Below are 15067 nucleotides of genomic sequence, written 5' to 3'. Positions count from 1 at the left end.
GACACAACGCACAAAGAGAGAACATATAAAACGCTGCCTTCTAGAGACGCATGAAAACATATTAATTCATTTCGGGCCGAGAGTTCGGTCGAGGTCCGGTCCGGTTCGGCTCGCTCCCCAGCAGAGCCTGGAGGAACTGCTGAAAAGGGAAAAAGGCCGAAAAGAAAGGAAAAGCTCGAAAACGAAACCTTAATCATCTCCGCTTCTTTTGTGGCCACGAAAAACCAGAATCAAAACGCAACAACACTAAAAAAAGCACGGAGCGCAAAGCAGCAGGAAACATATTTATGTTTGTTGACCCACGAGAGGACACAACGCACAGCCGGTTCTCTCTCTCTCTCTTTAACTCTCTTGATATGTTGCAGTGCGCACAATATGTTACCATTACAGGAAAAAATAGTTCACACTTGATCGACCTCGAGAGGATCCTTCGTTTCCGCGTTCGGGTCCTCAGTTCCCAGATGTCGCGACTTCTGTCTCCCTGACCCACGTGTCTCTCGTACTCTGTGCTGCATCAGAGTGCATTAACTGTACCTTTTCTACCTGTACCTGTTCTAGGGGCCGGACATAAGCCTCACGTCCCGTCCGCACCGAGGAGCTATGCGAATTGCTTCATCGTTATTATGCTGTCTCCACCCCATAATGGCCGAGGAACTTCTTTGCTCCGAACTTGTTCACTCCGGCCACCCGATCTCGTTCTTCGGCAGGCTCGCCAAAACCAATCAGGGTGTCTACCGGCCGCGAACCACCACCCCACTCACACACCCGCCGTTCGGGTGGCCATTTCCCGTCTTTTTCGCTCGTGTTTCGCTTCTCCTTTCGGAGTTTATTCTTGTTGCTGGTTCCCTTGCACGGATATGTTTTCGCCCTGCCTCTGCCAGCCAGCCAGCCAGCCAGCCAATGCCCTTGCTGGTTGAGGAGATAAAACAGATTCGAAAATCGATCCTTTGCCTGTCGACGAGACCGGGTTTATTATGCTGCGACCACAGAAATATGCCTCTCTCTCGCCTCCTTTGATGCGTAGACACACACAATCTCGTCGCTGCTCCATTATCTTCAAACCAATGTCTAATGACTTCCATTCGGAACGATTAACATACAGCAACACTTCTCATGCGTCACCACACACTACCATTTGTCAAACCGTCAAGTTATCGGAACCTCAATCACCATAGAAACACACGGTGAGATAAGATTACACTACCAACCACACACGGATGTGGTTGTTGGAGACCGACCAAATTTTACAATAGTTGGCGTTGGAAAAAAGGATGAAAGGACTTTGGCACGCGGTTTTGACATCGCAGCAAACATCGCCCAAACCGCCACAGCAACAACCTTCCGTCTTCTCCCTCTGGGGTATTTTTCAAAATACGCACATTTGTTGCGCCGTATCCGCCCAGCAGCAAGCAAAAAAGGTTATCGACCTCTTCCGGTGCCCTCTGGGCTGCACATATAATAATACGCCGACCACGGGGTGGTGGTGCAATCTGAAAGAACATCGCCATCATCGACAAGTAGCGGCGGCATACATATGGCGTATCGTCCCTTCGTCGTCGAGCCATCATAATTCGACCCGCGCGGCGCGTTCTGCGCGATATTGCTCGAGCGAGGGGTTGTCCGCATAGCACACGCATCACCAGCGACCAACGAGAAATATACTACGTCGTCGCGGCTGATGATGCTATTCACTCTCCAGCAGCGGCAGCGACAGCATTGTGGTAGGATTTACACAAGCGCGCACATTCCGAACACCCTCAACAACCCGGAGAGGAGTAACACATCGCATTGCGCGGTGCGCCGATAGGCAGAAGGAACTTTTTATTCTCTGGGCCCCAGCCGTGTTGGTTGGTCGGTCGAGATGACGATTCCGATCCTTAATCAGCACTTCCAAATCACACACAGCCGCACACGCGTACAAACACATGCACATCGTTGTTCATACCATTAAGCTCGAGAACTTTAAATTAAAATGAAACATTCGCAAAAATTCAAAAGAAATCGTGTCGAAACCACATGCGACCACGTTAAAGCGAACAGAAACCCATCACAGTAAGCCTCGTTCGTGGAATCGATTCGACTGAATTAAGAGTGCCATGAGCAATCACATGCTCCTCAAATGAATCAGCGAAATGTGACCCATCTGTTGTGGGATAGCTGGCCAGCGTGGGCCGACCATTTTCTTCTCTTATTATCAGACAACAACAGAGAAAAATCAATAGGCGATTGCGATTGGGAAGAGCAAAACGATATCCTCGAACGTGAAAAATAAATATTGTTCCCCGTTCAACACAATTTGGTTCGTTCAGGGCAGTTTCTGACGCACGACGGCGAACACGTTACCCCCGGGGTTCTGCTGGCACACTAGGATTGGATTCTAATATTTATAATTAAAGCGTGGTACTGCGTTTTCTTCACGCGGCATCGTGCCGTCATCGTCCGGTTGCACACACGAGAAAAAATTCGTGCATTTTTAAGATTACTTTTTTTCTCTCGTTTCACTGCCGCTTTAACACAGTATGCGCAAGTGTTAGCAACTTTCCGGATTGGTCGTCTCCTGTGGCACTGACACACGACCGACCGAACTGATATAGAAATTTTCAACAAAATGGCCTATCGTGTTGATTCGTTGGGGCGAGAGCTTGCTCAGCCCTCGACGACGAGAAAGACCACCGCGACGGCGAGAAGTTAGAGAAATCCAGTATATTCCAACCCCCGACACACCACCAGTGTGTGGACCCCGAACGAACGTGATAGAACGTGTCTCGTCAGCAGCACCCTGTTTTTGCTTCAATCGGTTCTGAATGGAAACGACTCTTGTGCCAGCCATTTTTAGAGACGAATATTGCTTGATCTCTTTTTTCATTATGTAATTCTATCCCGATGGTTCGACGGATGGACCGGAAATCCACGCCATTCTACTCACCGGAATTTTTTCCTTGCGCACAACCTAAGTTTCACTACAAGAACCCGGATTTTCGGGTAGATTTTTAAGCAGTTGAACAAAGGAAATGTCGCAACGATTCGATCCCCTGGAAGAAAACTCTGCTTCTCTGTGCTCTCTTCTTCTTCTTCTCTTCTAGTGACATTTAACGTCGCTCGCTGGTACCCATACACCGATGCTACCAACACACACAACGCAACTGCTTGTCAAACGTGCCCAATGAGTGGTGTTTCGCTAGCAAAAAAAGGGGTTCGAAAAATTCAACTTCCGTGTAAAGTTACGTACAGGGTGGTCAAAAACGCGTGCACATTTTGATTTGGTTATAAAACAAAAACGGCTGAATATTTTTCGATGCTTGATAATAATCCAAATGCGTCAAATCGCAGCTTCTTGGAGGCCAATTCACATCACCATTTCCGCTGAATGTTCGATTTTCGAAGATGCGGCGCAAACAATCGATCGTGGCTGTCATTGTAGGGCACGTAGCGCCATCCTGTTGAAGCCAAATGTTGGCTAAGTTCTTAACTTCAATTTTGCCAAAGAAAAATTTACCAACATTTCCCGGTGGCGTTCGCCATCGACGGTTACGACGGCTCTTTCTTCATTCATTCATACGGCGGCCGATGATGCCGCAAGACCAAAATCTGCACCGAACAGTCACTCATAGGGGGTGCGTTGGCTTCTCTTGCACGACGTGTGGGTTTTCCGAACCCCGAAAACGACAATTCCGCTTGTTAACATAACCACCGAGGTGGGAATAAGCTTACATGAAATGTGCTTTTCAAATATCGTACAGTTTGAGATTAGACCTCCCATTTTGGAAGTAAATTTTTAATATTTCCCAGCTTTCTTCAAGCGTAAAGCGACCCATTTCGTAAATTTGGAAGTGTCTACTAAATGTTTACATTTTCCAGAATCAAGTTTGACGTTTTAAACGTCAAATAATGAGTAGTTCAAAATGCGCACGCGTTTTTGACCACCCTGTATAATCGAAGAAACATGTGTTATAATAATAAACGAGACATAAATTGTGTACAGGCTATAAGGGATGTAAAAAATAAAATGGGATATTCTATTGATTCACAGCTGCACCGAGATTCAATTTCCGCTTGTCTTCCAAGCATATTTTACCTGTGGTCAATCATCGACGACTGTTGAGCTTTTCACCGCAGCGTTCTTCGATGTGTTGTTCTCAAGCGGAGCAAAAGTTCTTCTAATTTTAAATACTACGCAAACCAACAAACACGCAACCACCGCAACTGACGAGTTTCGGGTCAATTGCCACCGGAACAAGCAGCACAATATAGCTTAAACTGCGAAAAACGCAACCAACTAATGTCGCACTTGTTCCACGAAAGCCTGCTTCTGTTTTGTCTCGTTGTGTTTTCAGAGTGCACTCACCACACACACAACTCACTCACATTCGCCCACACATCGCTGGTCGAATAAAGGAAAAATTCGTCCCACGGGCGAAACGATAAGCAAACGGCCAGCCAAAATCAGCATATTCCTTATCACCGCAACTGCTTCGGGAATCGAACCTATTTCACAACCAGCACGTCCACGAAGCGTTCGAATGGCGTTCTTTTGCGTATTGTCTTCTCTGGAATGGCCTCGGCCTGCCCCATTTTTCAGCGTCGCACAGGGCCGCAGCACTGGCTTGGGTTGGGGGTTTGAAAATCAATATCGAATGTGGGAAAAACCTTCACTGTTGGGGCAAAACCTTCACGGGAGTACGAGTTTCCACGATCTTCACTTGGTTCACCTTGAAGCTGGGCTCGACGATCGCGCTGTGGTTATGCAAATTTGACGAGGTTTTGGGTGCGACGCACAAGTTTCACTCCGTCCAACAACCAAGCTTCGCTCCGCCAAAACGACTGGAACACGAATCGCTCAGCAAACGCCAGACCAGAAACGCGTTTACTGACTGACGTTTCTGGTGGTGTGTGACGCCCGTCAAAACATAAATTTCAAGGAGCATCAGCTGTTTCAAGCTGATCAGCCCCTGTCCCTTCCCCTCGGCCCACGCCGTTCGAGGTTAAATCGTTGAAGGTTGGTGTTAAAATATAATGTTGGAAACACTGAATAAGAGAATGACTGTTGTAAGTAAAATTAATGACGCCCATCGATGAGAAAAATTGTTTATTCATAAATCATTTATTTATCTGAGGGCAATAAAATACTTTGTTGATGATTCTTAAGAGAGCCTACAATTGGCATAAGATTGAACATACAAAACGAACTTCCAGCATCCGGATTACCATCCGTTGTCTAACTTTAATGACTCTAAATCGTCCAGCTGCGAGCTATCGAAGGCACTGGGCGAGAGAAGGCACAGACTTTCGATTCGGGGAAAGCTTGCCTCGCTCGTTGCCGGATGTGGCCGTTGGTCCTGTCGCGGCAGCTGGATTTGGTCCGAATCCGCGTAAAGAGGTTGCTGTTGGTTGTACAGTGTCGTGGAAGCGCCATCGCTGATATCCAGCTTATCGTAGGTTCCATCGACGAGCTCATCTAAGGCCCGGTTAACATACTCGGCGGTTTGTCTCGCGTCGTCGTCCGCCATCGATTCAGGCGTTGTTCGATATGTCGTCGTTTCGGTAAAGATGGGTGGTGCTTCTGGTCGTTGCTGTGTTGCCGGAAAGATGGAGGAAGACTGTAGCAGTTTCTGCAGCAAGTCGCCCGTTTTACGCACGACCGTTCCGGGCGGTGTGGCCGGACACTTGTGCGTGCGCTGGGACACCTTGTAGCGGAAGCTTTTGTCACAACCGGAACACTTGTAAGGCATTAAACCGGTGTGTATCCGCCGGTGGACTAGGTAGGACACCCGCTGCCGGAAGCATTTGCCTGGTGGAGAAAGGATGGCCAAATTATTGTCCCACGTGTGCAATAACCAACCAGGCCCAGACCCCATTACCACATGTTTCGCAGGCGAAAGGCTTTTCCCCCGAGTGAATTCGTTCGTGGTTGTGCAAAGTGGACAGCTCCTTAAATGCCCGACCACACACGGCACAGGCGTGCGGTTTTTCGTCACTGTGGTACAGTAGATGTTTGTGGTAGGACTGTTGAAAGGTGAACGACTTGTTGCAGATCGCACAAGTATACGGCATCTCCCCTGAAAATAACAGTTTATTCATTTTCCGCTCAGAAAAAACTTTGTCCCCATGTTCCTACCCGTGTGGAGACGATTGTGTTTTTTGAGGAAATATTTGGTCGTGAAGGACTTCCGGCAGACGTCACACTCCCACTGTTTCGGGTGGTCGTGGCTCAGTTGCTGCGGAGACGAAGGTAACGAAATACTTTCGAACCTTGGCTGAGGTACTGCCGCATCCAACGCCGATGGCTGCCCACCGGATGTGGATTGATCAACGCCACCGGGAGTTTCCTTGTTGGGCGGCAGATAAACCACCTGCGCCAGTTGTCGTGGGTCAATAATTTGTATGATGTGCGTTTTGGTTTCACTGACGCCGGTGGGTGGTTGTTGGAAGAACGTCAAATTTTGTGGCCGTTGCGCCAACGGTGTGGCACTTTTCCCCGCTATGATGTCATCACGGCCAAAGGTCAAATCAGAACCCGTTATCGTGAAGGACGAACTAGTAGAGGTAGCGTTGGTGGCGTGGGTTTGGTCCAAGCACATTTTTTTCGGACTCTCCTGGTGCACGACGCGCATATGGATCTTGAGCGAACCCCTCATCTTGAACTTTTTGGGGCAAATATGGCAATAGAAGTTTGTACCCGTTGCGGCGCCACTTTCGGCCCCCTTCGTAGGTGTCTCGTGAAAAACTTCTTGGTGCATTTTGAGCAGTGTGTCGCTGCGAAACTCGACGTCGCACTCGGAACAGTACGGTTTCGAGGAACCCGAGCTTGGCTCAGCGCTTCTCGGTGACATTTTCCCCATCATCGGCGGAATGTCCGCTTCACAGTTCACTTCCGTTGGGGCTCCTTTTTTGCGCACCTTGCGAATGCTTTTGCAGGAACCCGTCGTCGTTGGGCCAGACGGTTTCGGATCGTCCTTTGTCACGCCGCCCCCTTTCGAGTCGTGAGCCTGATCTTCGAGCAGCGAGTGTCCGAAGAGGTGGATCGTGAGTTTATCCAAACCGAGCAGCTCATCACCGCATATAGGACACTTTAGAGGGCGAGCCGTAACTTTCAGCAGGCTCACGCGCAACGCATCGACATTAGGGAAGTTGGGCTGGCCGCACAGGATGCAGGATAAACTTTTGGTACACATCGTTGGGGATGAGGACGAGGGAACAGAATTTAAGGCAACGAAACTAACTACGATTCGGCAACGGTTCGAATTGTCCACCGGATTGCGGAGCAGACTTAAGCGAAAACTGTTCTGCGCCGTTAGTGGTTTTTGACGTAAACTTTTGTCCGCTTTTGCGCAAGCGTGAAAGAATATGGCGAGAGCCGTCGGAAGGGAGCCGTAATCGTTGAAACATCATCCGAAAATAGCCACACAACGGTAAATACCCCGCATGCGTGCTCGTCTTTCTGTCCCCACACTTACAGTTGGGCCAGTTCAGGCTTCGTTCGCTAGTCAAATGGTGTCCTTTGGTGTGGCGTGTTCAGGGTCAGAGTGCAAATTACCAAATGCCGCTGTTCAAAATTATCACAGACGGACCCCGGAATTCCTTCCCAGATGCGGTGCGCTGCTATGGAATGCAACAGTTGGCCCTCCGTTGGCGTGCCGGGCGACCATATAATCAAAGCAGCCCCGACCGCCGGCGTCCATGGTAACGCGCGCGGTGGTGGCGTTGTGCGACGGTTGTTGTCAGTTGAAAAACAGCGCCACACAACGCATGTGTACTAGAAATTGGCAATTTTCACGCCGAACAGGACGCGAAAGGATCAAACCGCAGTGCTTTATAGAAGGCCACCAGAGAAAAGTGTTCCAAAATGGGAGATGCACAGCCGTACATTGTCCGGGTGATGGAAGAGATGGGGCTCGCCGATGGAGGCTTCATTCCGATCGCTAACGACGAGAACAAGCGGCTGCTGGAGTGTATCAAGGTGCTGGGAGCTAGCAAGGATGGTTCTTCGGGCCGGGTCCACACTAGTGACCACCGACTGGGCAACCTACGGGTTCACCTGAAGAACGCCCAGCTAGAGTTTGATCAAAACTCGAAGCTTCTCGGGGCGGACAAGAGCCAAATCACGACCGAGCAAGGCCTACTGAAGGTGGCCCAGAACAATCGTTCCTTCTTCCGCCAGCAAGTGTCCGAGGCGAAGAAGGACCACTCGGAGTTGGAGAAACACGATGAACGTTCGCAGGGTAAGTTCAAATTCCACTACTGCTCGGTTTGCCCGTGTTTGATTCAATTCGGCTTGCCTTAGGGGACATGAAGAAACTGGCCATGAACGTGGAAAAGTACACCGAACGGATCAAGTGGGCCAAAGGAGCGCTGGCTGAGTGGAAGCAGGTGATGGGCGAAGGCGAAGGGACGAACAAGCTGATCGAGCGGTACAGCAAGGCGGATGTTAGCCGCGCCGAAGCGCTGGAGGCCAAGCGGAAGCAGTTGGAGGACAAAATCTCGCGTCGCCGGACCACCCTGGTGACGCTGTACGAGGAGTACAAATCGCTGGAGCAGGTGCTCGAGCGGACATCGCAGCTATTCCGCCAGGCGCACCTCGAACGGCGCCAGTTGGTCGCCACGTGGAAGGAAGCCGTCGAGCACATGAACCAACGGGAGGAGAACATCAAATCGGTCGAGGCGGCCATCGATCGGGCTCGCGAACAGTCCGCGCTGCTCGAGGCCGATCTGCAGGCTCAGGACGAGTTTCTGGAGGAGCAGCAGCGCAACAATCACGAAATTGAAGTCCGCATCGGTGAGCTGAACGTGGAGGTGTCCAAGCAGCGGAACCGGCTAACCGCCCTGACGGACAGTGTCCAGCTGAAGACGAACGAGTATCAGATCACACGCAAATCGGTGCAGAACCTATCGAACAAACTCTCGTCGATGCGCAACCGAAACCGGCACGCTCTGGCCAGCGAAGACGAGAAGGAAAAGCAGATCCACACGAACCTGAGCGACTTGGAGCTGCTGCGGGACAAGCTGGACAACTTCCGCAGCAAAAGCCTGTGCGCCCAGGAGCGGCTGCGGCAGCTGAACGAGATCGTCGAGACGGAAGAGAAGCAGATCCGTGCGATGGAAGCGGAAACGGCTCGCCTTTCGGCCGCCCTGTTCCGTGCCCAGCAGCAACTGTTTGCGATGCGCGAAGAGGACAAGCTGCTGAAGGGCGAGGTCCACTCGACGGAGTCGGGCATCGGCAAGATCCTGGCGGCAGTTAAAAATCTCAAAAAGGAGATCGTCCGACAGATCGAAATTTCGTACAACGTGGACTACGGTATCGAGAAGGTACAGGCACGGATTGCGCGCATGAAGGGGGCCGCCCACACGCAGGAAGGCGCGAACCAGTCCCACGCCAAGTTGGTACGGGCGGAAACGAATCTGCAAGCGCAGCGTCAAGAGTTGGCCCAGCTGCTGGGGCAGATTGCCAAGCTGCAGCAAGACTTCCGGCAGTCGAGCCTGGTGTACCAGCAGGATGCGGCCGAAATCGAGCGCATGACGGGCAAGTGGAAGGAAAAGACGCTCATCGTGGAGGGTGGCGAAAAGAAGGTACGCCAGGGCACGGCCGAGAACCAGGAGCGGCTGGTCGAGAAGAGTTTGCTCAAGATGCGCATCAAGCAGATGGAACGCCGGCTCGAGCATCAGGGTGACAAAATGTACACGCTCGAGCGGCACCGCATGGAGCTGGAAGCGGCCATCAGCGGACGGGTGGTCGATATTGCCGCCCAGAAGGACATGCTGCTGCTGAAGCGCAAGTACCTGGCCGACGAGCGGGCCCAGCTGCGGGCCGACATTAGCGAGCGCGGGCTGAAGATCGAGCAGCTGAAGAATCGGTACGATTTGTCGCTCGATTTGCTCGGTAAAAACGAGGACGGATCGATCGTGACGGCGACGCAGATCAAGATACAGACGGCCCAGGAAAAGTACATGCTGCTGCGCGAGGGCAGCGAGCTGAACGTGAAGATTCTGAGAGCCGAAGAGGACCTGAAGGCACTGGAGAACACGGTCAAGGTGATGAACTTTGCGAACGAAAAGTACAAACGCGGCTTCCAGAAGGTGGACGACGACGACAACCCGGACCTGGTCGCGATGGAAGCCATCCAGGCCGATTACGGGAAGGCGGTGGCTGCGCTGAAGAACGTTCGCTCGGATCTGGCCGCGAACACGGAGAATCTGCACGATCTGAACGAGTGCCGCGAGCAGAACGATAAGGCCCTGGAGCAGGCGCAGAAGGTACGGCTCGACCACAACGACGTACTGTTGCGCATCCAGAAGGAACTGCTCGATCAGCGCACGAAGATTCAGCGTGCCGAGCGCGAGCTGAAGCTGGCCATAAAGGCGGCCAAAGCGAAGACCAACGACGACGATCTGATGATGATCTTCCAGAAGGACCTCAACCTGAAGGAGCTCGAAGAACGCAACGGACTCGCGCTGCAACATTTGGCCGATCTGGTCGTGCACAACTCGGAGCTGGCCGCTTCGGTCAACAAGCACTGCTACGAACGGGGCCTTCGGTTGCCCCTCATCAAGCGCACCAAGAGTCAAATTTCGTGGAGAAGCGAACATTCGCAGTGCACCGAGTACAGTGGCCGTGTCGATACGGTTTCCTCGAAGCAGGGTAAGAAGGGCAGGGACCTGCAACAGAGAGGGGTGCAACAGAGAGGGGTGTGTTGTTAATGTTGGGTTCTTTTCCGCCTGTCCGCCTTTGCAGCCTCCCGGCTATCGACCTGTGCCAGTACCTCGTCACGGAACACCGACTCCTCGGCCGACGATATTGCCAAATCGTTCGACAATCGCATGAGCGCTGGACTGTCCGTCATTCTCATCGACTTTCCCGGCAGCAAGGGTGGCAAGGCTGGTCCCGGCGGAGCTGCTCCGAAGAAGTAGGCCACCCAGCGGAGCGGAGTGTTGGACAATGATGAATTTTACTTTATTGTATCCGTTGTTTTCGCAAATCTCACATTCGTTCGTTTGCGGTCTAAATTTTTAGTTTTTAGTTTTTCGTGTGATTATGCAAATAGAAAATTTGTTGATTTTTTTTTACGTAAGCACACCGCATGCATGCAAAGACTGCGGCCCGGGAATTTCCTTGGGGACCTTTGCGTGGAGACCTACTCTCTTTTGCGCACTTCGCACTTCGTTGGTTCTGTAAGTAATCTGTGTAACGCACCGAACCAACGGGTTTTGTTTCGTAGAAAAACAAAAGGGCTGCCGTTCCCCGGCGGTGTTTAAATGCAAATACAGAATGTACGGCGCGCCGCGGAAAATATATCAAAAAGTACGCCCCTTTCTCTGTGCCCGCCAGTTCGCCATGTTACAATCTGGTGCAACATATGGCCGACTTTCTGCTTAAATTATACGAAACTACGTGCTACGTGGAAATATAGGGGCTGTAAATATATCTACACTTGGAATATCGCGTGTATTGCAACTGGGATTGTTTGGCGCACGTTGCGAAGAACTCGAACTGCAGCAGTGCACAACCAAACACTTTTGTTCCGACTCTGTACTCCACAAAACGCAGTTTCACGATCGACAGATCAAGGGGCTTAAAACTAGTACGAGAAAACTCTCCTCCTGGCGGCTCCGCCTAACCGGGTTCTCGACGGTTCTGTACAGTGAACGAATAGAATCACGAACATCATCATGTCATTGTGGCATTGTGCTTGTGTCCCCTAGAGCGGCGCCTAGAGCCGAAACTTTCTGCCCAAACATTTTTAGGTCACCTTTATGTCCTTAACAAACATTCCTAGTCCTTGCGGTGCCGCCTTTTGAAGACGATTTGCCAAAAAACACATATCATACGGCTGCTTGTGGCACGGGTTAGGTTATGTGAGGGCAATGTGCAATTTACACTCACTCTTCATATTGAACTTGAGGCGGTCATTCAACGGGCCTTGTTCCGGGTGGACTTGCGTTGCGGAACCGAACCGAGTTGTTTATCGACCGGAGGCGACGGTGCTTCCACCGGTTCCTGTTTGATCGTTCGCCTCGTCTGACGCTTTCTCACCGCGTCCGCAGCCCGTCCCGTCGACGATGGCGGGGACGCGGTAGGAACATCGTTCTCCACACTGCTGCTGGTAGCCTTCCGTTTGCGCGTCTTCTGCGCCAGGTTCTTCGTGTCCTCGGTGGACCGATCGTCGCGCAGGGTCGTGCCCCGGTCGAACGCTTCCACGTTGCCGCCCTTGCGGCGCAGTGAGTAGCTACAGTTTCGGGCGGCCGGATAGAGCCGATGGATTTCCTGCATCACACCGTTCGATCGGTTCAGCTTTTGTTGCAACTTTTGTGCAAACTCAAAGTCACGCCGTTCCATTTCGATCTGCTGCTCGAGCCGCTGCTGATCGCTGACGATCGCGTGCTTTAGCAGCCTCGGCAAACGGTCGGAAGTGCGGCGAACGGTGCTTCTGGAGCTGGCGGTGGTTGTTGTGACTTCTGCGTCACCGTCCTGCGGAACCACTGCCGTGCTCCGTCGTGTAGTGATTTTGCGCCCCTTGGTGGGCGTAAATTTGAGCTTTCTACGACGACGGCCACGCCGGGCAGTCGTGCTGGAGGACACGGTTTTCTTTGCCGTTTTCGATCCGTCGGATGACGACGACGACGACGACGACGCCGAAGAAGTGGACGATTTTTCGCTGGACTCACCGGACACCAGCTTCTTTTTGGGTGGGGTCAGAAGGATAAAGTTCACAACCGAAAACGCCGACTGCCGGGGGCTACCGGTGGTAGCTACCTCGGCCAGCGGCCGATAGGGACACTTTTTCGGTGTCAGCGTGTACCCGGCGACGGACACCATCGGTGACCGGATCGGGGCAACGCGTACAACATTGTCCAACGAGAAGCTACAAACGAAGTAAGCGGTGAGAAAGCGGCGATATCTAGTACTCGTTGCCTTTCGAAACACATCCTTACCTGCTCTTTGGCAGTGTCGTGTGGATCGGGACGAAATGGTTCTGTTCTGCTTTCAGACTATCGGTGTCATCCTCTTCGTCCGCTGCGCCGCGCTGTTCCGCTTTGTGCAGCTCCGTCGGTTTGACGCACAGCTCACTTCGGTTCAGATCGAGTGTGCCCATCGATTTTTGGTGCTGCTGCAGCTTCCCAAACGTGAGCCTGTGCAGATCGCTGGCCGTTTGCTTCACGAGTTCCGCGCTCCGGCCAATCTTCTGCGAGACGGATTTAATCAAACTGAAGCGCTCGGAGACGGCGGACGAGGACACGAACGAAGTGGCCGTCACGGCGGAGGCCGCCGACGAGGTGGACGAAATGGAGATTACACTGCGGAAGAGCGAAACAGATCAGTGGTTGCTATGACACCAGCATCCGCTACAGCGAACAAGGTAAACATAGCATCTTCACGGAATAACATCGTGCACCGATTTAACGATCTTGACCTACCTTCCATTCGACGGTGACTTTGAGCGGCTCAATCGGACCGGCTGTGGCACCTTCTCAGACCCGCTGTCCGCTGCCGTATGGCCTGAAGTGTGCGCTTTCGACGGTGGTGGCTGGCGTGCACCGGCAGACGCAGACGATGGACCGGGTACCGAAGAATTTGTGATGCTCTTCCGACCGCCGGCACTGTCCGGCACGTCGGGAGTCGTTGTCGACGAAACGGACACATGGCTGCTGCTGTCGGCCAGATCGATGATGCCCTCCTGTTTGTACAGGTTGATAATGTACTGCTCGGAAGCGATCCGTTCCTTTTTCTCCTCCGACAGCAGCTCCTGCTGGTAGCGCTTCAATTCTTCTTTGTACTCCTTCCTGATGTCACCCGGATTGGCCAGTCGATAGGCGGCATGCTGTTTATTGGCTGCAAAATTGGAACATTGGTTAGTGTACGGTCGCCGACGTCGAGCCGACGGTCGCCGAGCCGGTCTTACCGGTCACGCGGCACGATTCCATTGGCTGACGGTCGGACGGTCCGGAGGCGGGTTTCTGTTCCTCGTGCAAGCGTTCACGGAACTGGCTTTGGATGGCTTGCCAAAGCCGCTCGTGTACTAGTGTGTTGCCACGGGAAGCATTCCGGTACCAGGTGCCGAACCGTTTCCGGCAGCACGGGCAGTTCAGGTTGTTCGTCTCGATCGTCACACGCAGGCAGCTGCGACAGAACAGATGCTGGCAGGGTAAGAACACGGGTTCGACCGCCAACGACTGGCACACGGGACACAGTATATCGCTCAGCTGCAGGTTGTCGTAGTTCCACGGAGCGGAAGAACTGGCGTCACCCGGCACGACCACCGTCGCCCGTCGTTTCGTGTCGTTTACGAACCGGGAGTGCGCACTGGTGGTGCTACTGGCCGCCGCATAGTTGAGGAGCTTGGAAGACATGGTCTACCCAGCATTGAGGATTGGGACAACAGCAGCGAGGATTGCAGGTTGAGTGGGAGGTCACTGTTACGGGACGGACATCGCGTTACATGTTCCGGCGTCCGGGTGGGTGCCTGTGCCCTACAGACCTATGTATCTACAGCACTGCACTGGGGCAAACCGACATCGAGCATCCGGGATGGGGCTGGCTACAAAAAAGGGCCCGAAAACAGCAACACCTCAGTTCTTTTTCCGAACGAACCGAAAACCACGAAAATTCCAAGCTACAATAAAATTTTTTTACAATAAGATACAAAATATGACAACACTGACATTTGACAATGACACTGACAGTTACTCTGGTTTCATTTTTTTTTTGTAATTAATTTTGCAACTGTAATTTACGCGAAATAAAATAAAATAAGTGAAATAGGAAAATACAAATCTTGCAATTTTATTCTTAGTTATACATAAAATATGCATATTTTTCCAAATTTAGCATTTCTTAAACCGAAGAAAACTAAGAACTAGAAGAATAAAAACCTCACTTTTGAACCTTACCATTCGTAACCGAAACTGACCAAGTGCCGAACTGTCATAACAAGCGATGTTAGTCGATGTTTTTTCTATTTTTTTCGTTTCTCCGCGCTTTCGGTGATTTTTCGTCGCGAAGTGCACATATTTTCTCGTTGTTTCCTGTTATTACCTGTTATTCGATGCTCGATCCGTGTTTTACGCAGGTAGCTTC

At 51.7% G+C, this 15067-nt stretch overlaps 3 protein-coding genes across 3 annotated transcripts; 1 reads left to right on the top strand and 2 right to left on the bottom strand.

Moving 5' to 3' along the window:
- Nucleotides 1-5088: 5088 nt before the first annotated feature.
- Nucleotides 5089-7259, bottom strand: LOC128274912 (zinc finger protein ZFP2). The gene is made up of 3 exons (XM_053013253.1): nt 6116-7259; nt 5859-6056; nt 5089-5788 (listed from the first exon to the last, which is right to left on the bottom strand). Exons 1-3 carry the CDS (start codon nt 7170-7172, stop codon nt 5202-5204), a joined length of 1842 nt encoding a protein of 613 aa, XP_052869213.1. The 5' UTR covers nt 7173-7259; the 3' UTR covers nt 5089-5201.
- A 584-nt stretch (nt 7260-7843) lies between these two features.
- On the top strand, nt 7844-10902 carry LOC128274769 (coiled-coil domain-containing protein 39). The gene is made up of 3 exons (XM_053013073.1): nt 7844-8219; nt 8282-10633; nt 10727-10902. The coding sequence occupies exons 1-3, from the start codon at nt 7844-7846 to the stop codon at nt 10900-10902; spliced, it is 2904 nt and encodes a 967-aa protein (XP_052869033.1).
- A 173-nt stretch (nt 10903-11075) lies between these two features.
- Nucleotides 11076-14340, bottom strand: LOC128274909 (E3 ubiquitin-protein ligase rnf168-like). Its single transcript, XM_053013251.1, has 4 exons — nt 13923-14340; nt 13408-13822; nt 12925-13287; nt 11076-12854 (listed from the first exon to the last, which is right to left on the bottom strand). The coding sequence occupies exons 1-4, from the start codon at nt 14338-14340 to the stop codon at nt 11903-11905; spliced, it is 2148 nt and encodes a 715-aa protein (XP_052869211.1). The 3' UTR covers nt 11076-11902.
- Nucleotides 14341-15067: the final 727 nt, after the last annotated feature.

This window comes from Anopheles cruzii, chromosome 3 (genome assembly GCF_943734635.1).
Source record: "Anopheles cruzii chromosome 3, idAnoCruzAS_RS32_06, whole genome shotgun sequence".
NCBI lineage: Eukaryota > Metazoa > Arthropoda > Insecta > Diptera > Culicidae > Anopheles > Anopheles cruzii.
This window is presented reverse-complemented; position numbering and strand designations above follow the sequence as displayed.

What these genes read in the sequence shown, in the direction of transcription:
- LOC128274912 (XM_053013253.1), bottom strand. Translation starts at nt 7,172, where the DNA reads ATGTGTACCAAAAGTTTATCCTGCATCCTGTGCGGCCAGCCCAACTTC. An exon ending in ACACAATCGTCTCCACACGG is followed by an intron (nt 6,057 to 6,115) that starts GTAGGAACATGG and finishes TGTTATTTTCAG; the next exon opens with GGGAGATGCCGTATACTTGT. An exon ending in TTTCGCCTGCGAAACATGTG is followed by an intron (nt 5,789 to 5,858) that starts GTAATGGGGTCT and finishes TTTCTCCACCAG; the next exon opens with GCAAATGCTTCCGGCAGCGG.
- LOC128274769 (XM_053013073.1), top strand. Translation starts at nt 7,844, where the DNA reads ATGGGAGATGCACAGCCGTACATTGTCCGGGTGATGGAAGAGATGGGG. An exon ending in ACACGATGAACGTTCGCAGG is followed by an intron (nt 8,220 to 8,281) that starts GTAAGTTCAAAT and finishes GGCTTGCCTTAG; the next exon opens with GGGACATGAAGAAACTGGCC. An exon ending in TACGGTTTCCTCGAAGCAGG is followed by an intron (nt 10,634 to 10,726) that starts GTAAGAAGGGCA and finishes CCGCCTTTGCAG; the next exon opens with CCTCCCGGCTATCGACCTGT.
- LOC128274909 (XM_053013251.1), bottom strand. Translation starts at nt 14,340, where the DNA reads ATGTCTTCCAAGCTCCTCAACTATGCGGCGGCCAGTAGCACCACCAGT. An exon ending in CGCCTCCGGACCGTCCGACC is followed by an intron (nt 13,823 to 13,922) that starts GTCAGCCAATGG and finishes CCAATTTTGCAG; the next exon opens with CCAATAAACAGCATGCCGCC. An exon ending in ACGACACTGCCAAAGAGCAG is followed by an intron (nt 12,855 to 12,924) that starts GTAAGGATGTGT and finishes CTTCGTTTGTAG; the next exon opens with CTTCTCGTTGGACAATGTTG.